At 48.7% G+C, this 15,264-nt stretch overlaps 1 protein-coding gene across 3 annotated transcripts in view; it reads right to left on the bottom strand.

The window, feature by feature from the left end:
• Window positions 1-1,872: 1,872 nt before the first annotated feature.
• The window catches only part of LOC134029597 (homeobox protein cut-like 1), a 30,237-nt gene continuing 16,845 nt past the window's right edge, over window positions 1,873-15,264 (bottom strand). For 2 of the 3 annotated variants that reach the window (XM_062473809.1, XM_062473811.1), the window contains 10 exons: window positions 14,764-14,857; window positions 10,213-11,214; window positions 9,964-10,044; window positions 9,731-9,823; window positions 9,178-9,560; window positions 5,868-5,967; window positions 5,014-5,283; window positions 4,104-4,292; window positions 3,650-3,935; window positions 1,873-3,398 (listed from right to left, as the gene is read on the bottom strand). In XM_062473809.1, the coding sequence (XP_062329793.1) occupies window positions 2,999-3,398; window positions 3,650-3,935; window positions 4,104-4,292; window positions 5,014-5,283; window positions 5,868-5,967; window positions 9,178-9,560; window positions 9,731-9,823; window positions 9,964-10,044; window positions 10,213-11,214; window positions 14,764-14,857 (2,898 nt within the window). In that variant the 3' untranslated portion in view covers window positions 1,873-2,998. The remainder of the gene's footprint in view (window positions 3,399-3,649; window positions 3,936-4,103; window positions 4,293-5,013; window positions 5,284-5,867; window positions 5,968-9,177; window positions 9,561-9,730; window positions 9,824-9,963; window positions 10,045-10,212; window positions 11,215-14,763; window positions 14,858-15,264) is intronic. The other variant, XM_062473810.1, reaches the window with a different exon arrangement.

The following is a 15,264-nucleotide window of genomic DNA, read 5'->3' as shown; positions in this document are numbered from 1 at the left end:
CTGATTCTTCTTAATGAAAACAGTAGTCTCAACTGTACATAGCATCTATAATCTGATTTAGCTTCAAAGAAATAGTAGTGTCAACAGTACATAGCGTCTATAATCTGATTTAGCTTCATAGAAAAATATGTATAGCTGAAAAAGTACTGAATCTTCCCACCCCCAACCCACAAAAATCAATCAAACGCAATGGATAATGTATCTGATGAGCGGTCAATGTCCTAGGTAGGTAATTGTTGGCATTGCTAGTTTATTGAATCCCCCTTAACCTGAAAATATTTAAGAAAAACAAGGACGGACTCAACGAGCTGAGGTGGATTCCCTCCAGAAGAGCAGGAAACCGTCTCCCGTGAAAGCAGGAAACTGTCTCTTGTGAAAGCAGGAAACCGTCTCCCATGAAAGCAGGAAACTGTGTCCAGAAGAGCAGGAAACTGTCTCCCTCTTGAAAGCAGGAAACCGTCTCTTGTGAAAGCAGAAAACAGTCTCCCGTGAGAGCAGGAAACCGTCTCCCGTGAAAGCAGGAAACCGTCTACCGTGAAAGCAGGAAACTGTGTCCAGAAGAACAGGAAACCGTCTCCCGTGAGAGCAGGAAACCGTCTCCCGTAAAAGCAGAAAACCGTCTCCCGTGAAAGCAGGAAACTGTATCCAGAAGAGCAGGAAACCGTCTCCCTGACACTCCCGTGAAAGCAGGAAACCGTCTCCCGTGAAAGCAGGAAACCGTCTCCCGTGAAAGCAGGAAACTGTCTCCCTTGAGAGCAGGAAACAGTCTCCCGTGAGAGCAGGAAACAGTCTCCAGTGAGAGCAGGAAACCGTCTCCCTGACACTCCCGTGAAAGCAGGAAACCGTCTCCCGTGAAAGCAGGAAACCGTCTCCCGTGAAAGCAGGAAACTGTCTCCCTTGAGAGCAGGAAACAGTCTCCCGTGAGAGCAGGAAACCGTCTCCCGTGAAAGCAGGAAAGCCATGTTCTCACTACTTGACATTGTACAATTTCAAAATGGCCATGGACGTTTATTTCTGTCAGTAATTATACACAAAATTGAGAAAAGCTTTGTTTTTGAGTATGTACTGAAGCATGAGACGTGTTTTAAAACTCCTGAATTGGTGTAGGGGCACAAGGTGTGGATAGAAGCAGCTGTTCTGTGGGGCAGCATGGTGGGTTAGCCCTAACCCATGCTGGGGGGGCAGAGGCTGTGCTTGGTTTGAAACCACATTTGCCAGAGTTCCTAGGAAAAGAAGGGGCAGGGCTGTTCAGTCCCTGTCCTGGGGGAGCCTAAGGAAACTGTATTAAGTGCTTGGTTGTAGACATCTTGAACAAACGTATACGCTTTGCAATCTCTGTTCAGTGAATGATGTAGTGCTTTGAAACTGAGTTTTTACAGAGATGATGGTCAGACAGACCTGCCAGACCTGTTGATAACACAAAGATTAATGACTGTGATACTGTGATGCTTCACAGAATTCTTTACTAATCTCAATTTGGCAAAGATTATTCCCTTCTGGGCATGCGAGTCATCTGATTATCGTTAGTTTACAACCGTGAACTTTGACCCCATCTGACAGATGACAATGTGCCATCCAACTTCCTGTCATCCCATCTGGTTCATGTCCTCTGAAGGAATGGTTTAAGAGCACCAATGTCATCAATAGACACTCCTGCTTCTGTAACCATGCAGAAAACATCTCGCGAAACAATAAAAATGACTAACAGTAACTTAAGTAAACATCATAGTGTAGAAAGAAACAAATAGAATGAAAACTAGGTTGTCTTGTAAATAGGGTTAGGGTCATTGCGCCATTACTGCTGGCAGTTTGTCAGTCTAAAACTTGGTTCTTTTCCTCAGGTAATACCCTCACACAAAAATTACAATCTCAAAAGATTAGATGTACAATGAAAAAATACAGCACCTATAAATAAGCAGAATAAAATTGACAAAAGTCACACACTATGCAATATATATAGGGATGAAACAATATATAGGGATGAAACAAAACTACAATAAGTCAGAATACTCAACATCGAAACCCTACTGATAACTGACAACCAATAATCCTACAGAGCACCCTTGTGCACTGGAGTACAACACAACTAGAAACCATCAATTCTTCCTCTTACACACACGCATACACACACACACACACACACACTTAAAGCCCAGTCTTAAACCTATGACAGTGATGTTGACATCGCTGTGTATATTCAGTGAAATGTTCCTGATCTGGCCAGTAAAACTGGATTTGTTCTGTGAGAACATTTAGTCGTCACACACACACATACACCTGGTAGGTCCAACCATTGTTAAAGCTGTGATGCAGGTCATTACCAAACTACTATATAAGCTACATAGTTTCAACATTTCATGTTTCAACAACACAACTTTTTTTTTTTTACAGTAACTCCTCTTTTTAGGTCATATAAAAATCCCTTATTTCCCAAACTTGTACTCTTTAGTACAAGTTTGTACTAAAGAGTACTACAGTACTGTAGTACTCTTAGTGGCAATCCCAACTGCAGTGTGTACACTGCAGTTGAAGGTGGGGTCTGGAGGGGGAGTTCAACAGAAAGTTACGCTGCCCATATGCTGCACACACACTCACACACACTTAGTAGAAATAAAGGCAAAGGGTTTGTAACAGTCACTCTACAGTGTGCGTGTTAGGGCCCGGGGCTGAGGCCAGGTATATGGGTGAGGTTGGGGCTTTGCTGAGGATGGGGGAGAGGCTGGGGGTTAGGGTTAGGGAGGCTGTGACTTCCAGGACGGGTAAGTGCTTTTCTCAGTATAAAAAAATAAAACCTAAAACATTAAACTGTTTCCTTGCATCTACTTTTGATCCTTCTATCTTCACCCCTCTCTCTGGGATAAGTTTGTGTAACAAAATGGCCGATGAGCTTCAGTTTGGCTGTCCCCCCTCTTTCTCTGTCCTGTCGGAGCAGAAAAGGAGAGTGGAGGTTGAGGGGTCGTAGGTCAGAGTTCACGAGGTCACAAGGAGGCATCAAGCTTCAGAACTCCCACTCCGAGGGCTCCTCCTTGCCGGCAGCCTTCTCCAGTCTATGGATGATGTTGTTGAGGTTGGCTGCTTTCTTCCTGCGCAGGTTGTTGTCCCGGGGGTTCCTGGCAGGGGCCGGGGAGACCCCACCGGGAGCTGAGGCCTCTGGGAAGCTGAAGAGCCCTCCTCCTCCTCCTCCCTGCCCAGACTGGCTGCTGCAGCCCCAGGTAGTGCAGTCTGTTGGGGCAGGGGAATAACCCGTGGCCCCTGCCTGGGCCTCCCTGTCCTCCGGGGGCTTGTGAGGGCCGTGTGACTCGGTCATGTCCCTGCCTGGCCGGGACAACCGCAGGGAGCCCCCGCCCCCCCCCGCCGCCTGAATCTCCTCTATGAACAGCTCTCTCCTGATACGAGACCTGGAAGGACACAAACAGGAAGTAGGACTACTGGGAGGACACAAACAGGAAAAAGGAGTACTGGGGAGGACACAAACAGGAAGGAGGACTACTGGAGAGGACACAAACAGGAAGGAGGACTACTGGGGAATCATCTCACTATCATCTACTACTATCATCTCACACATACATTGAATAGTAATAATTCATTGTTTGTTGCAAAACATCCATGCACACAGAAACTAATCTTCCTTTTCAATATGACGGCTCACCTGTAGTTGTGGAACCAGTTAATAACGGTGCTGGTCTTGAGGCTGAGCTGGCCAGCCAGCTGCTCGATGGTCTTGGGGGAGGGGTACGGCTTCTGCTGGTACGCCCTCTTCAGCACCTCCTTCTCCTCAGGGCCCAGAACCACCCGGACCTTTTTCTGCTGCTGCTGGGGGCTGTGTCTCTGCAGAGGCTCTGACCCCGCCAAGCCCTCCCCCACCACGCCCTCCCCCGCCACGCCCTCCACCGCCACGCCCTCACTCAGAGAGCTGAGACGCCTCTTCATGTAGGCTGAACACACACACATACGCAAAACAGGGTAAGGCGCAGATATAATTTACTTACTGAACAGATGCCTTTATACAAAGTGTGTATAGGTGTGTGTGTGTGAGGTGTGTGTGTGGGAGGTGTGTGGGTGTGTAGGCAAGTGTGTTTGAGGTTTGTGAAGTGTGTGTGTACCTTTCTTCTCCATGCGCTTCATGTCAGCTAGCTTCTCTACGCAGTGCGCGTCCTGCAGCCAGAGCTGCATGCGGACAAATGGCTCGCGGCCCTTCAGGCTCAGCTTGTTCCAAGGTTTGGGCCGGGCCAGCAGGTCAGACACGGAGCCCTGCGTCAGGCCCAGCACACTCTCCCCAAACAGACGCTGGCCTGGGAGCACACAGGAACAAGGTAGACTGAGAAGGAGAGAGGAGGGAGAGTGAGGGGGACAGAGAAAGAGAGGAGGGAGAGAGAGAGTGTGAGGGGGAGAGAGAGAGAGAGAGTGAAAGAGAGGAGGGAGAGAGAGAGTGTGAGGGGGAGAGAGAGAGAGAGTGAAAGAGAGGAGGGAGAGAGAGAGTGTGAGGGGGAGAGAGAGAGAGAGTGAAAGAGAGGAGGGAGAGAGAGAGTGTGAGGGGGAGAGAGAGAGAGTGAAAGAGAGGAGGGAGAGAGAGAGTGTGAGGGGGAGAGAGAGAGAGAGTGTGAGGGGGAGAGAGAGAGTGAAAGAGAGGAGGGAGAGAGAGAGTGTGAGGGGGAGAGAGAGAGAGAGTGAAAGAGAGGAGGGAGAGAGAGTGTGAGGGGGAGAGAGAGAGAGAGTGAAAGAGAGGAGGGAGAGAGAGAGTGTGAGGGGGAGAGAGAGAGAGTGAAAGAGAGGAGGGAGAGAGAGTGTGAGGGGGAGAGAGAGAGAGAGTGAAAGAGAGGAGGGAGAGAGAGAGTGTGAGGGGGAGAGAGAGAGAGAGTGAGAGTGAAAGAGAGGAGGGAGAGAGAGAGTGTGAGGGGGAGAGAGAGAGAGAGAGAGAGAGAGAGAGAGAGAGAGAGAGAGAGAGAGAGAGAGAGAGAGAGAGAGAGAGAGAGAGAGAGAGAGAGAGAGTGTGAGGGGGAGAGAGACCCTCACCTAGGTTGTTGTCTGTGAGGACCTCCTTCACCCTCTTGGTGATGGCGTAGGTGTCCAGCTCTGGAGACATGGACACCGTCTCCTGGATGCTGTGGCCAGTGGAAGGGGCGGGGGGGAGCAGGGGCGTGCCGGGCTGGGAGCCCCCCCCAGAGGCATCCCCAGAAGGGGGCTCCAGGGAGGAGCTCGGGGGGACCAGGGGGTCTGACTCCTCTGCAGAGCTGAGGGGGGATTCTGAAGGGCTGCAGCTGGCTGAGGTCCTGGGACTGCCCTCTGGTGGACAGGGGAGGAATACAGGCAGGTTAGACATCACTTCATCCAGCAGAAGCCTTCATCCAAGGGGACGTACACAATATACAAAGCATATTGTCGGAGTATATATATTGTCTGGGTATATGCAATTGTCTGAATACTTCATCTGCTCTATAAAGTATACATTTAGTATAGTTCTCTATAAAAAACAGTGTGTGGGATATCCATTAAGATGTCATCTCACCTCCTGTAGACCTTCTAATCAATGTCCACCCATACTGCCATGGCTACCCTAAGCCTCTCTTCTCCTTCCTTCACTCACTCTCTCCCTCCTTTCTCATTCCTCCTTCTCTCCAGCGCAGGGTTGCTCTGCTGTAGCAACAAGCTGGTAGAGAGCATCTATAAGGAGCTGTTACTAAAGGGTACCTCCTTAGATCTCTGGAGTCACACACACAACCCACACACACCACACACACACACAGACACGTGTGTAACCTTGCTGTGTGTGTGTGTGTGTTACCTTACTGGGTGTGTGTGTGTGTTACCTTGCTGGGTGTGTGTGTGTGTGTGTGTGTTACCATGCTGGGTCTGTGTCTGTGTGTTACCTTTCTGGGTGTGTGTGTTGTGTCTGTGTTCTCCATTGAGCCACAGCTGCATGCGGAGGCCTCTCTGTTTGATCTTGTAGAGACACCTGGCTTCCTCACTCTGGAACACACACACACACAGGTAATCAGCTCCAACACTGAACAACAACTACATATTCAGAATACAATTTAATGACTCACTACAGATGCACAAACACAGATCATTCCAGTCACTGTCTATCACATCTGTGACAGCACTGACGCTATTCTAGTCTACTGTACTACAGACTACATCCCATTGTGTGTGCATCGGTAAGATTCTATTTATTTCACTTTTCACAAACCATAACTTAATGTTTAGTTTTTAATAGTGATCATGTGCAGACCACAGTTGGGCTGGGCAATAAAACAATCCTGATATTTTCCACAATAAAATCTTCCACAATCACGATAACAAATAGAAAAAAAAAAAAAAAACACAGCGGGTGCAAAATGCTGCTGCTAGACTATTGACCAGAACAAGAAAGTTTGATCACATAACATCTACTCTTGTCTCTCTACACTGGCTCCCTATCCAAGCCAGAGCTGACTTCAAAGTTCTACTACTAACCTACAAATCTCTGCATGGATTGGCACCACTGTACCTCTCCGGTCTCCTTGCACCCTATTGCCCCGCAAGGACACTTAGATCTCAAGATGCCGGCTATCTGGTGGTTCCCAAAATTAAGAAAAAAACAGCTGGAGGTAGGGCGTTCTCATATAGAGCACCTCTTCTCTGGAACAAATTACCCGTCTCAATTAAGGAGTCTGATACTGTTTCGACATTTAAAATTAGGTTAAAAACGTTATTGTTTAGTCAATTCTACGACTATTAAAGGTAAGTATGTTACTAGTTGGAGGCAACGGGGGACGGGTTGTTTCCATCCTTATTCTATAAGTACAACTTATTTTAGAGTTCTCTTCCCCTGGAACAGATTTCATGTTCCAAATGAGGGGGGCTGTCGCTGTCTTGGTGTGTGGGGTTGCATCAAATTCCCCTTTTTTGCTCTGTTAAATTGCTGCACCAGTCCACACTTGACCGGTGGGGATCTCATTCTATTATGACTGTAACTGTTAGCTGCTCCTGGCATTCTCTAATCCCTGCTCTCCTCTCTCTGTCCCCCCCACACACATCCCTTGTGGTGTGGGGGGTTTGAGTTGTCAGCACCTGCCTGGTCGTCGGTCAGCCAACGCTGGACCTGGTCGCGAGTCTCCCGGTCCTGTCCTACATCTATAAAGTTGAACAATGGATTTTGGTGTTTTAAAAACCCATCGACACTGTATGACTATGTTTAGCCTGTGTTCTGCTCCTCTCTCTCACCAACCGTCTCTGGAGGAGGGGATCCCTCTCTGAATTGCTCCTCCCAAGGTTTCTTCCATTTTTTTCTCCTGTTGAGAGTTTTTTGGGAGTTTTTCCTTGTCTTCCTTGAGGGTTTAGGTTGGTTGAGGGGCAGTTCTATGGGCATATGTGAAGCCCTCTGTGACATGCTTGCGTGTAAAAAGGGCTATACAAATAAATTTGATTTGATTTAGATTCGATGTATTTTTGTTAGTTTTTTTTCTCTACCTAAAAAAACACACACAGCTAGCTAACTCATACTACTGGAACACACACAGGTAGCTAGCTAACTCATACTACTGCAACACAAACAGGTAGCTAGCTAACTCATACTACTGGAACACACACAGGTAGCTAGCTAACTCATACTACTGCAACACAAACAGGTAGCTTGCTAACTCATACTACTGGAACACACACAGGTAGCTTGCTAACTCATACTACTGGAACACACACAGGTAGCTAGCTAACTCATACTACTGCAACACAAACAGGTAGCTTGCTAACTCATACTACTGGAACACACACAGGTAGCTTGCTAACTCATACTACTGGAACACACACAGGTAGCTACCTAACTCATACTACTGGAACACACACAGGTAGCTAGCTAACTCATACTACTGGACCACACACAGGTAGCTAGCTAACTCATACTACAGGAACACACACAGGTAGCTAGCTAACTCATACTACTGGAACACACACAGGTAGCTAGCTAACTCATACTACAGGAACACACACAGGTAGCTAGCTAACTCATACTACAGGAACACACACAGGTAGCTAGCTAACTCATACTACTGGAACACACAAAGGTAGCTAGCTAACTCATACTACTGGAACACACACAGGTAGCTACCTAACTCATACTACTGGAACACACACAGGTAGCTAGCTAACTCATACTACTGGAACACACACAGGTAGCTAGCTAACTCATACTACTGGACCACACACAGGTAGCTTGCTAACTCATACTACAGGAACACACACAGGTAGCTAGCTAACTCATACTACTGGAACACACAAAGGTAGCTAGCTAACTCATACTACTGGAACACACACAGGTAGCTACCTAACTCATACTACTGGAACAGACAGCCAGCTGGTTAACCTCTATGTTCCTAAAGACTCGATAGTTGTTTTCTGACATTTAACAATGTCAAAGCTGGAGATTCCAGAAGAGCACCTGTGCTTATGGTGTTGTCAGGACTAGGCGATGTGTGAACATGGCTATAGCTGCAGCAGTGGCTAGCAAGCTAGCATGCTGGTGGTAGTCTAATTATTTATTTTCTTCTATTAATAATTAATAATATAAAAACCACAAAACAACTGCAATGCAATCGTGACCAAGACACACATCGTGACACCTTTCATGTGTGGTGTGACCAGATTTGAGTTTGTGAAAAAGAAGAGACTTCATCACGTCGACGGGGACGGGGTGCTGGTCGTGTATTGCATGCCGCACTATCTGATCAAAATGACAGTTCTCTCTACAGTCAGAGCTCGCGCAAGAAGGTGGAACGTAAGGGAGATACCCTTTCCAAAACTTATAAGGGCGTAATAGTTTGTTAAAGACCCAGAGAAACACAAATATCCGACGAGGCAAAATCCCGGAAAATTTTGGAATCCCTGCCGGACGCATTTTTTAGGTCTCGAAAAGAGGACATGTCCGGGTAAAGAGGACGTCTTGTCACCCTATTCATGTGTATACGTAGGCTACTGACACAGATGGGGTTCGGGCATAAGGTGGGTATAATAGTGTCATGTGATGTCATAAGGATAATAATCGACATTGATAAAAAACAAAAAAGTGGCTATATGGCCCAGCCCTAGATTACAGGACTCAAGACAGAGAAGGACTGTCAGTCTATATACAGAAATAAGCTTAGCTTGACCTTCTGACCTCTCATGACCTCTAACCCAGGAAAGGAAACCCAGTGTCCTCACCTCTCTCGGGTCCTCCTGTGATTGTCTGTCATCTCCCCCTGGAGTTGTATCTGGGTGGGTGCTGTTCCACAACTGCTCCCTCCAGCAGTCTCCCCCTCGGACCTCACCTCCCCCGGCTGGACACTCCGCCCTGCCCCTGGCCCCACCCCTGGCCTCACGCTTGGCGCTGGAGCTGAAGTCCAGGAGGGGGGAGGGGGGCCTCTTCAGAGAGAGCCCCAGGGGGGGGTTGGGGAGAGGTGAGGAGGGGGGGGGTCTAAAGAGGGGGTCCAGGGCTTGTTGAGACTCCATCTCTCTGCGAGCCTGTTCCAGGATGGTGTGGATCGCATTGTCTGACCCACCATCTCTTTTCAGAGCCCTGCCGGGGGAGGGGGGGAGGGACAGGTCTGCAGGAGGGAGAGGAACAACAGGTAGTCAGACACACACACAACTTCACCAGGTAGAAAACTCTCAAACTCAAGCTGAACAGACACAGATACACACACATGTGCACACCCTCTCTATCACACATGCTCTCTCCTCTGCCCCTGCAGCTCTCTCTGACACCCAGTCTCACCCATCCTCTGCCCCTGCAGCTCTTTCTTGGCCTGCTCCAGGATGAACTTGATGGCCTCGTCTGAGCTGTCTGCAGAGTTGCCATGTGAGCAGCCTAGAGAGGTCAAGGTCATCTTTAATTATCCCCGTGGGGCAATTTGTTCCACAGCCATCAGTAAATACAGTCATAATAAAACGAATCAACACACAAACAATTCATAAAAAACATGATTACGTGATGCTAATCTGACACACCTGTCTGAGAAGAGGAACCAGAGGTGGATTTCTGCTTTGACACATCCTGAAACACTCTGCTGATGGTCTGCCCGGGGCCTTCTGTCAACAACAACATCCTCAGTAACAACAACAATATCCTCAGTAACAACAACAACATCCTCAGTAACAATAACAACATCCTCAGTAACAATAACAACATAATTAGTAGCAACAGCATGCTGATGTTACTACACTTCCTGGATCAGAGCTACATTGAATATGTCTCACCTCTCAGTCTTCCCTGAACGCTCCTCAGAGCCAGGATGTTGTGCGTGTCGGACAGGAAGTGCCTCATCTTGTGAAAGGGCTCCTTCCCTCGCAGGGTGAGCTTGCTCCAGGGTTTGGGCCGAGCCAGGATTTCACTGACAGAGCCCTGAGACAGGCCCAGCACGTGGTGACCAAACACACGCTGGCCAACGTTGTGCTTGACCAGCAGCTCCTTCACCTGCCGCGCAATCTCCGCTGTCTCCAGGGCCTCTCCTTCAGAGATCCCCTCCGGCTGGCCAGCTGTCTCCAGGGCCTCTTCCTCAGAGACCCCCTCCAGCTGTCCAGCTGTCTCCAGGGCCTCTGCCTCAGAGACCCCCTCTGTCTGGCCAGCTGTCTCCAGGGCCTCTTCCTCAGAGACCCCCTCCAGCTGTCCAGCTGTCTCCAGGGCCTCTGCCTCAGAGACCCCCTCCGGCTGGCCAGCTGTCTCCAGGGCCTCTGCCTCAGAGACCCCCTCCGGCTGGCCAGCTGTCTCCAGGGCCTCTGCCTCAGAGACCCCCTCCGGCTGGCCGGGAGAGGGAGACTGGAGGCCAGAGTTTCTGTTAACGTCTGGGCTGGGGGGCGGATGGGGGCTGGCGGGCGCGGGGGCTAAGGGGGGGGTGTAGAGAAGTGCCCCCCCAGAAAGACAGCACTCGTGGAGGGTGTTGGAGTAGAAGGTGTGGAGAAACTGGCGCTGTGAGAGGGGGCTGAGTGCCCCCTTGCCCTCCCCCAGGGGGAACGGGGGGTAGACGTCTTGGCCGTTGCCCGTGGGGGCGAAGGCGTGTGTTCCGTTGGCGGTGTGGGGGTCTGGGGGGTCTGTGACAGTGCGTGGCAAGGGGGTTAGGGGGGGAGGGGGGGGTGAGGAGGAGGGGGGGTTGGTAGGAAGGATTGGGGGGGGAGGTGGAGGGGAGGAGGAGTGGGGTATGGTAAGACCCGTCTCCTCCAGAGGGACAGGCACCTCTTTTTTGGCTTTTCGTCTCGCTGACCCTACAAGAAAGGTCAAACACAATGCATTATGGGGGAGTCAAAAAAAAAAAAAGGGTTCCGAAGAGACAAAAAAAAGACAAAAAAGCGTCTTTTATCAAGTAGTTTTTTTTAATATTTTTTCCAAAATTTCTATAACTCTTCCCCCTTGTGTACCCACCTCCCCCTAGCCTAGGGGCCATGCATTGCTCATTTGAACCTTTCTTGTAGGTGACACCTGGAAGGTGCCAGCCAGGGAAGGGAAGGCTGAGGTCTGGCACAGTTCTCCCAGACAGGGTCCAGTCTAGCCCTAGTTTGGCCCAGTTTATCCCGGTAAAACCAGTTTAGCCTGGCTAGGACTCGTTTTGCCTCAGTTAGTTCCAGTTTAGCATGGGTTAGACCAGGCAGTGACAGGAAGTGATCCAGGAAGCCATCTTTAACGAGCACATCCTCCTTTGTTGTTTGTTGTTTGTTGTTGGTTAGCATCATTCTGCTCCAGCAGGAGTGATCGTTTAGGAATATTTAATAGTCCAGGTTCATCCTCATAACAATGTTTGAATGTGTGGTTGTTTAGAGATTGCACAGCTATAACACTACAGCTAAACCAAGAGTACATAAACTAAACAAACTCTGAACCCGGGATGTTTCATTCAGAATATTCTCTAGAGCACACTGCTCACAGCGGGTCACATTACTACCACACTAACCCTAACCCTAACCCTACCACACTAACCCTAACCCTACTACCACACTACTACCACTACATTAGACAACATACAGACAGAATGACAGTTTAGAACAGTGTCTGTGTGTTTATATGGGTGGCAGCTTATCATCCATCTCTCTCCCTAGTAAAAGCCGCTCTATTAGCCCTCTATTTTCCTCCAAAGATTAGCTCTGGTTCTTGAAGCGGTCCCATTCAGGGTTGTTGGAACCTCGTTGCTATCTAGAGAACCAGCCTGAATTTCCACCAGTTTTGAGCGAAACCATTGTAATCAAGGACATGTCATAATTTTTTTAATGTGTCGATTAGAAAAAGGGGGTCAGGTGGCTGAGCGGTTAGGGAATCGGGCTAGTAATCTGAAGGTTGCCAGTTCGCTTCCCGGCTGTGCAAAATGACATTGTGTCCTTGGGCAAGGCACTTCACCCTACTTGCCTCGGGGGGAATGTCCCTGTACTTACTGTAAGTCGCTCTGGATAAGAGCGTCTGCTAAATGACTAAATGTAAATGATTATTTGATTTTGCATTTGAGTGAACCAAGCTTTAGCCAACTCTTTGACTAGTTGGGTATCTTATGGGTAGCTTATTCTTTTTAATGCTACTTTCTTGTAGGGTATAAATAAACGGAATAGAAATATACTGGTATGAATTTGCCCTACAGTACGGACTTAGGCTATACCATCCTAACTGCGCTACAGCCTTCCGGAAATAAGATTTGTCACAGCCCCATTCACACCAGGCATGGCAAAAAATTACCGGTATTGCACAGATGGAGGAGAGCCTTATTTTGGGACTTTATCGTTCGGTTTTCACATATGACAATACTTCAGACGTTTACAGACAAACGTCAAAAATGCAGCATGGAATAGTGTAACCATGCAAGCAAGGGTGTCAGGTTGGTTAGAATTGTAAAATGTAGGCCAACAAGTATCGAGTATTCAGCCATGTAATCATTTATTATAGCTAGCTTACTACAAATATTGAATATTGTTTTGATGTGATCCCATAAACGTACTGTTGAAAGCTACATAGTATTAGCTCTTCTTCCGTGGCAAAGACCCCACGGACTCCAAATCTGTCCGAGTACGGTATAATAGCCTCAGCGGTGCGGATTGCATTCTATTAAAACAAATGGACTTGAAATTTGAATGAGATATACCTTTCCCGTCCGTACTTCAAATTATACCGTGATATACATTTTAGGCCATACCGCACTGACTCGTTTTTTAACACAGTCTATGCTCGATAGCGTTAGCAGTAATGAGTTGTTGAGAGGGGGCGGGGAGGTCGATGCTCTGCCCCTGGGCCCGGGTTGGCTGTAGCTAGGAGATCACTGTGACTGACAGGTGCATCACTTGTTGCAGTCAGCGTTTGAAGTAATGCGTTATAGTCAACAGAGTAAACGGGCTGAAATTTGGAGAAGTATTTTATCAACTTGTTCAATTGCAAGAAGAAAGAACGGTTACATTAAATGCGCTCAAAACTCAGCTGAGTCGAAAGTGGTGGGGCGGGGCCCTACCACTTTGAAAAGGAGTGGGGCGGGGCCCTACCACTTTGAAAAGGAGTGGGGCGGGGCCCTACCACTTTGAAAAGGAGTGGGGCGGGGCCCTACCACTTTGAAAAGGAGTGGGGCGGGGCCCTACCACTTTGAAAAGGAGTGGGGCGGGGCCCTACCACTTTGAAAAGGAGTGGGGCGGGGCCCTACCACTTTGAAAAGGAGTGGGGCAAATGCATGCTCGCCACAAGTGTGCCTGCGGCTCTGAAGCACTGGGTTGTCAGTAAACCACTGCACACTCGTCATTCAGATTATTTTCACTTGATTTCCACTGCCCCTCTCTGATCTGTAGACAGGGTTAGAGTGATAGTTGTGATTTCCAACACTTACTGACAGATTTATCTCTACTGTCTCTTTTCCTGATAAGGCAACAGTACAGGAAAGGTCTGCACCATAGTCTGTGTTGGCGGGCTGTCACGGTGAGGGTTTAAGGCAAGCCCAGTGATGTTGTCTACAGCCCCTCTCTGACCTGTAAAGCCCAGTGATGTTGTCTACAGCCCCTCTCTGACCTGTAAAGCCCAGTGATGTTGTCTACAGCCCCTCTCTGACCTGTAAAGCCCAGTGATGTTGTCTACAGCCCCTCTCTGACCTGTAAAGCCCAGTGATGTTGTCTACAGCCCCTCTCTGACCTGTAAAGCCCAGTGATGTTGTCTACAGCCCCTCTCTGACCTGTAAAGCCCAGTGATGTTGTCTACAGCCCCTCTCTGACCTGTAAAGCCCAGTGATGTTGTCTACAGCCCCTCTCTGACCTGTAAAGCCCAGTGATGTTGTCTACAGCCCCTCTCTGACCTGTAAAGCCCAGTGATGTTGTCTACAGCCCCTCTCTGACCTGTAAAGCCCAGTGATGTTGTCTACAGCCCCTCTCTGACCTGTAAAGCCCAATGATGTTGGCACAGTGCTCACCTCAGGTCAAGGTAAACCGGTAACCCTAAACCTGCTATTTTTTGGTTCCAGCTGGAATTTAAAAATATATTTTTTTGCATTTTTTGCATTGATTTATTTATTGGTCGCAATGCTCCGAATGGTACAAGATTTGGTGCGCAAATCGGAATAGAAGGAATCTTCTAGTGACCACGATAACAGCCTCAAAAACACAATAACCCTTATTGCCCGTGTGCACAATCAGGTCGGATCCTGTACCTGCAGAACCCAAAACCTAGAATCAGCTCCAGTACCTGTACCCATACCCAGAACCAGGTCCAGGTCCACGTCCAGTACCCAGAACCTGGTACAGGTCCGGTATCCAGTACCCAGAACCAGTTCCAAGCACCAGAACCAGGTCCAGTAGCCGACTCACCGTTCAGCTCCGTGTTGGCGATGCGCAGGGAGGAGCTCTCTGACTGGAGGCTCCTGTTCCTTTCCAGCAACAACACCTCCAGAGGCTTGGAGTCCTGGGAGACAAGGACAGAGGGGAGAAGAGAAAGCAGGAAGAGATAAAGAAAAAAGGAGACAGAAGAGAGAGAGAAGAGAGGGAGGGGAAAAAGACAGGGAGACGAAAGAAGGTGAGAGAAGAGAGAGAAGGAGAGAGGGAGAAGAGATAGATAGGAGTAACAGGGAGAAAAGAAAGATCAGAGGAAGAGGGAGAAGAGGGAGAAGGAAGAGGAGAAGGGAGAGGGAGAAGGAAGAGGGAGAAGAGAGATAGCAGGAAGAGGGAGAAGAGAGACATAGGAGGAAGAGAGAGGGATAAGGAAGAGAAGAGAGATAGGAGGAAGAGAGAGATGGGAGGAAGAGGGAGAAGAGAGATAGTAGGAAGAGGGAGAAGAGAGAGATGGGAGGAAGAGAGGGAGAAGAGAGAGAT

The sequence above is a fragment of the Osmerus eperlanus genome, chromosome 11, assembly GCF_963692335.1.
Source record: "Osmerus eperlanus chromosome 11, fOsmEpe2.1, whole genome shotgun sequence".
Classification (NCBI taxonomy): Eukaryota; Metazoa; Chordata; class Actinopteri; order Osmeriformes; family Osmeridae; genus Osmerus; species Osmerus eperlanus.
The sequence above is the reverse complement of the archived record's forward strand: the minus strand, read 5'-3'. Positions and strand labels throughout refer to the sequence as shown.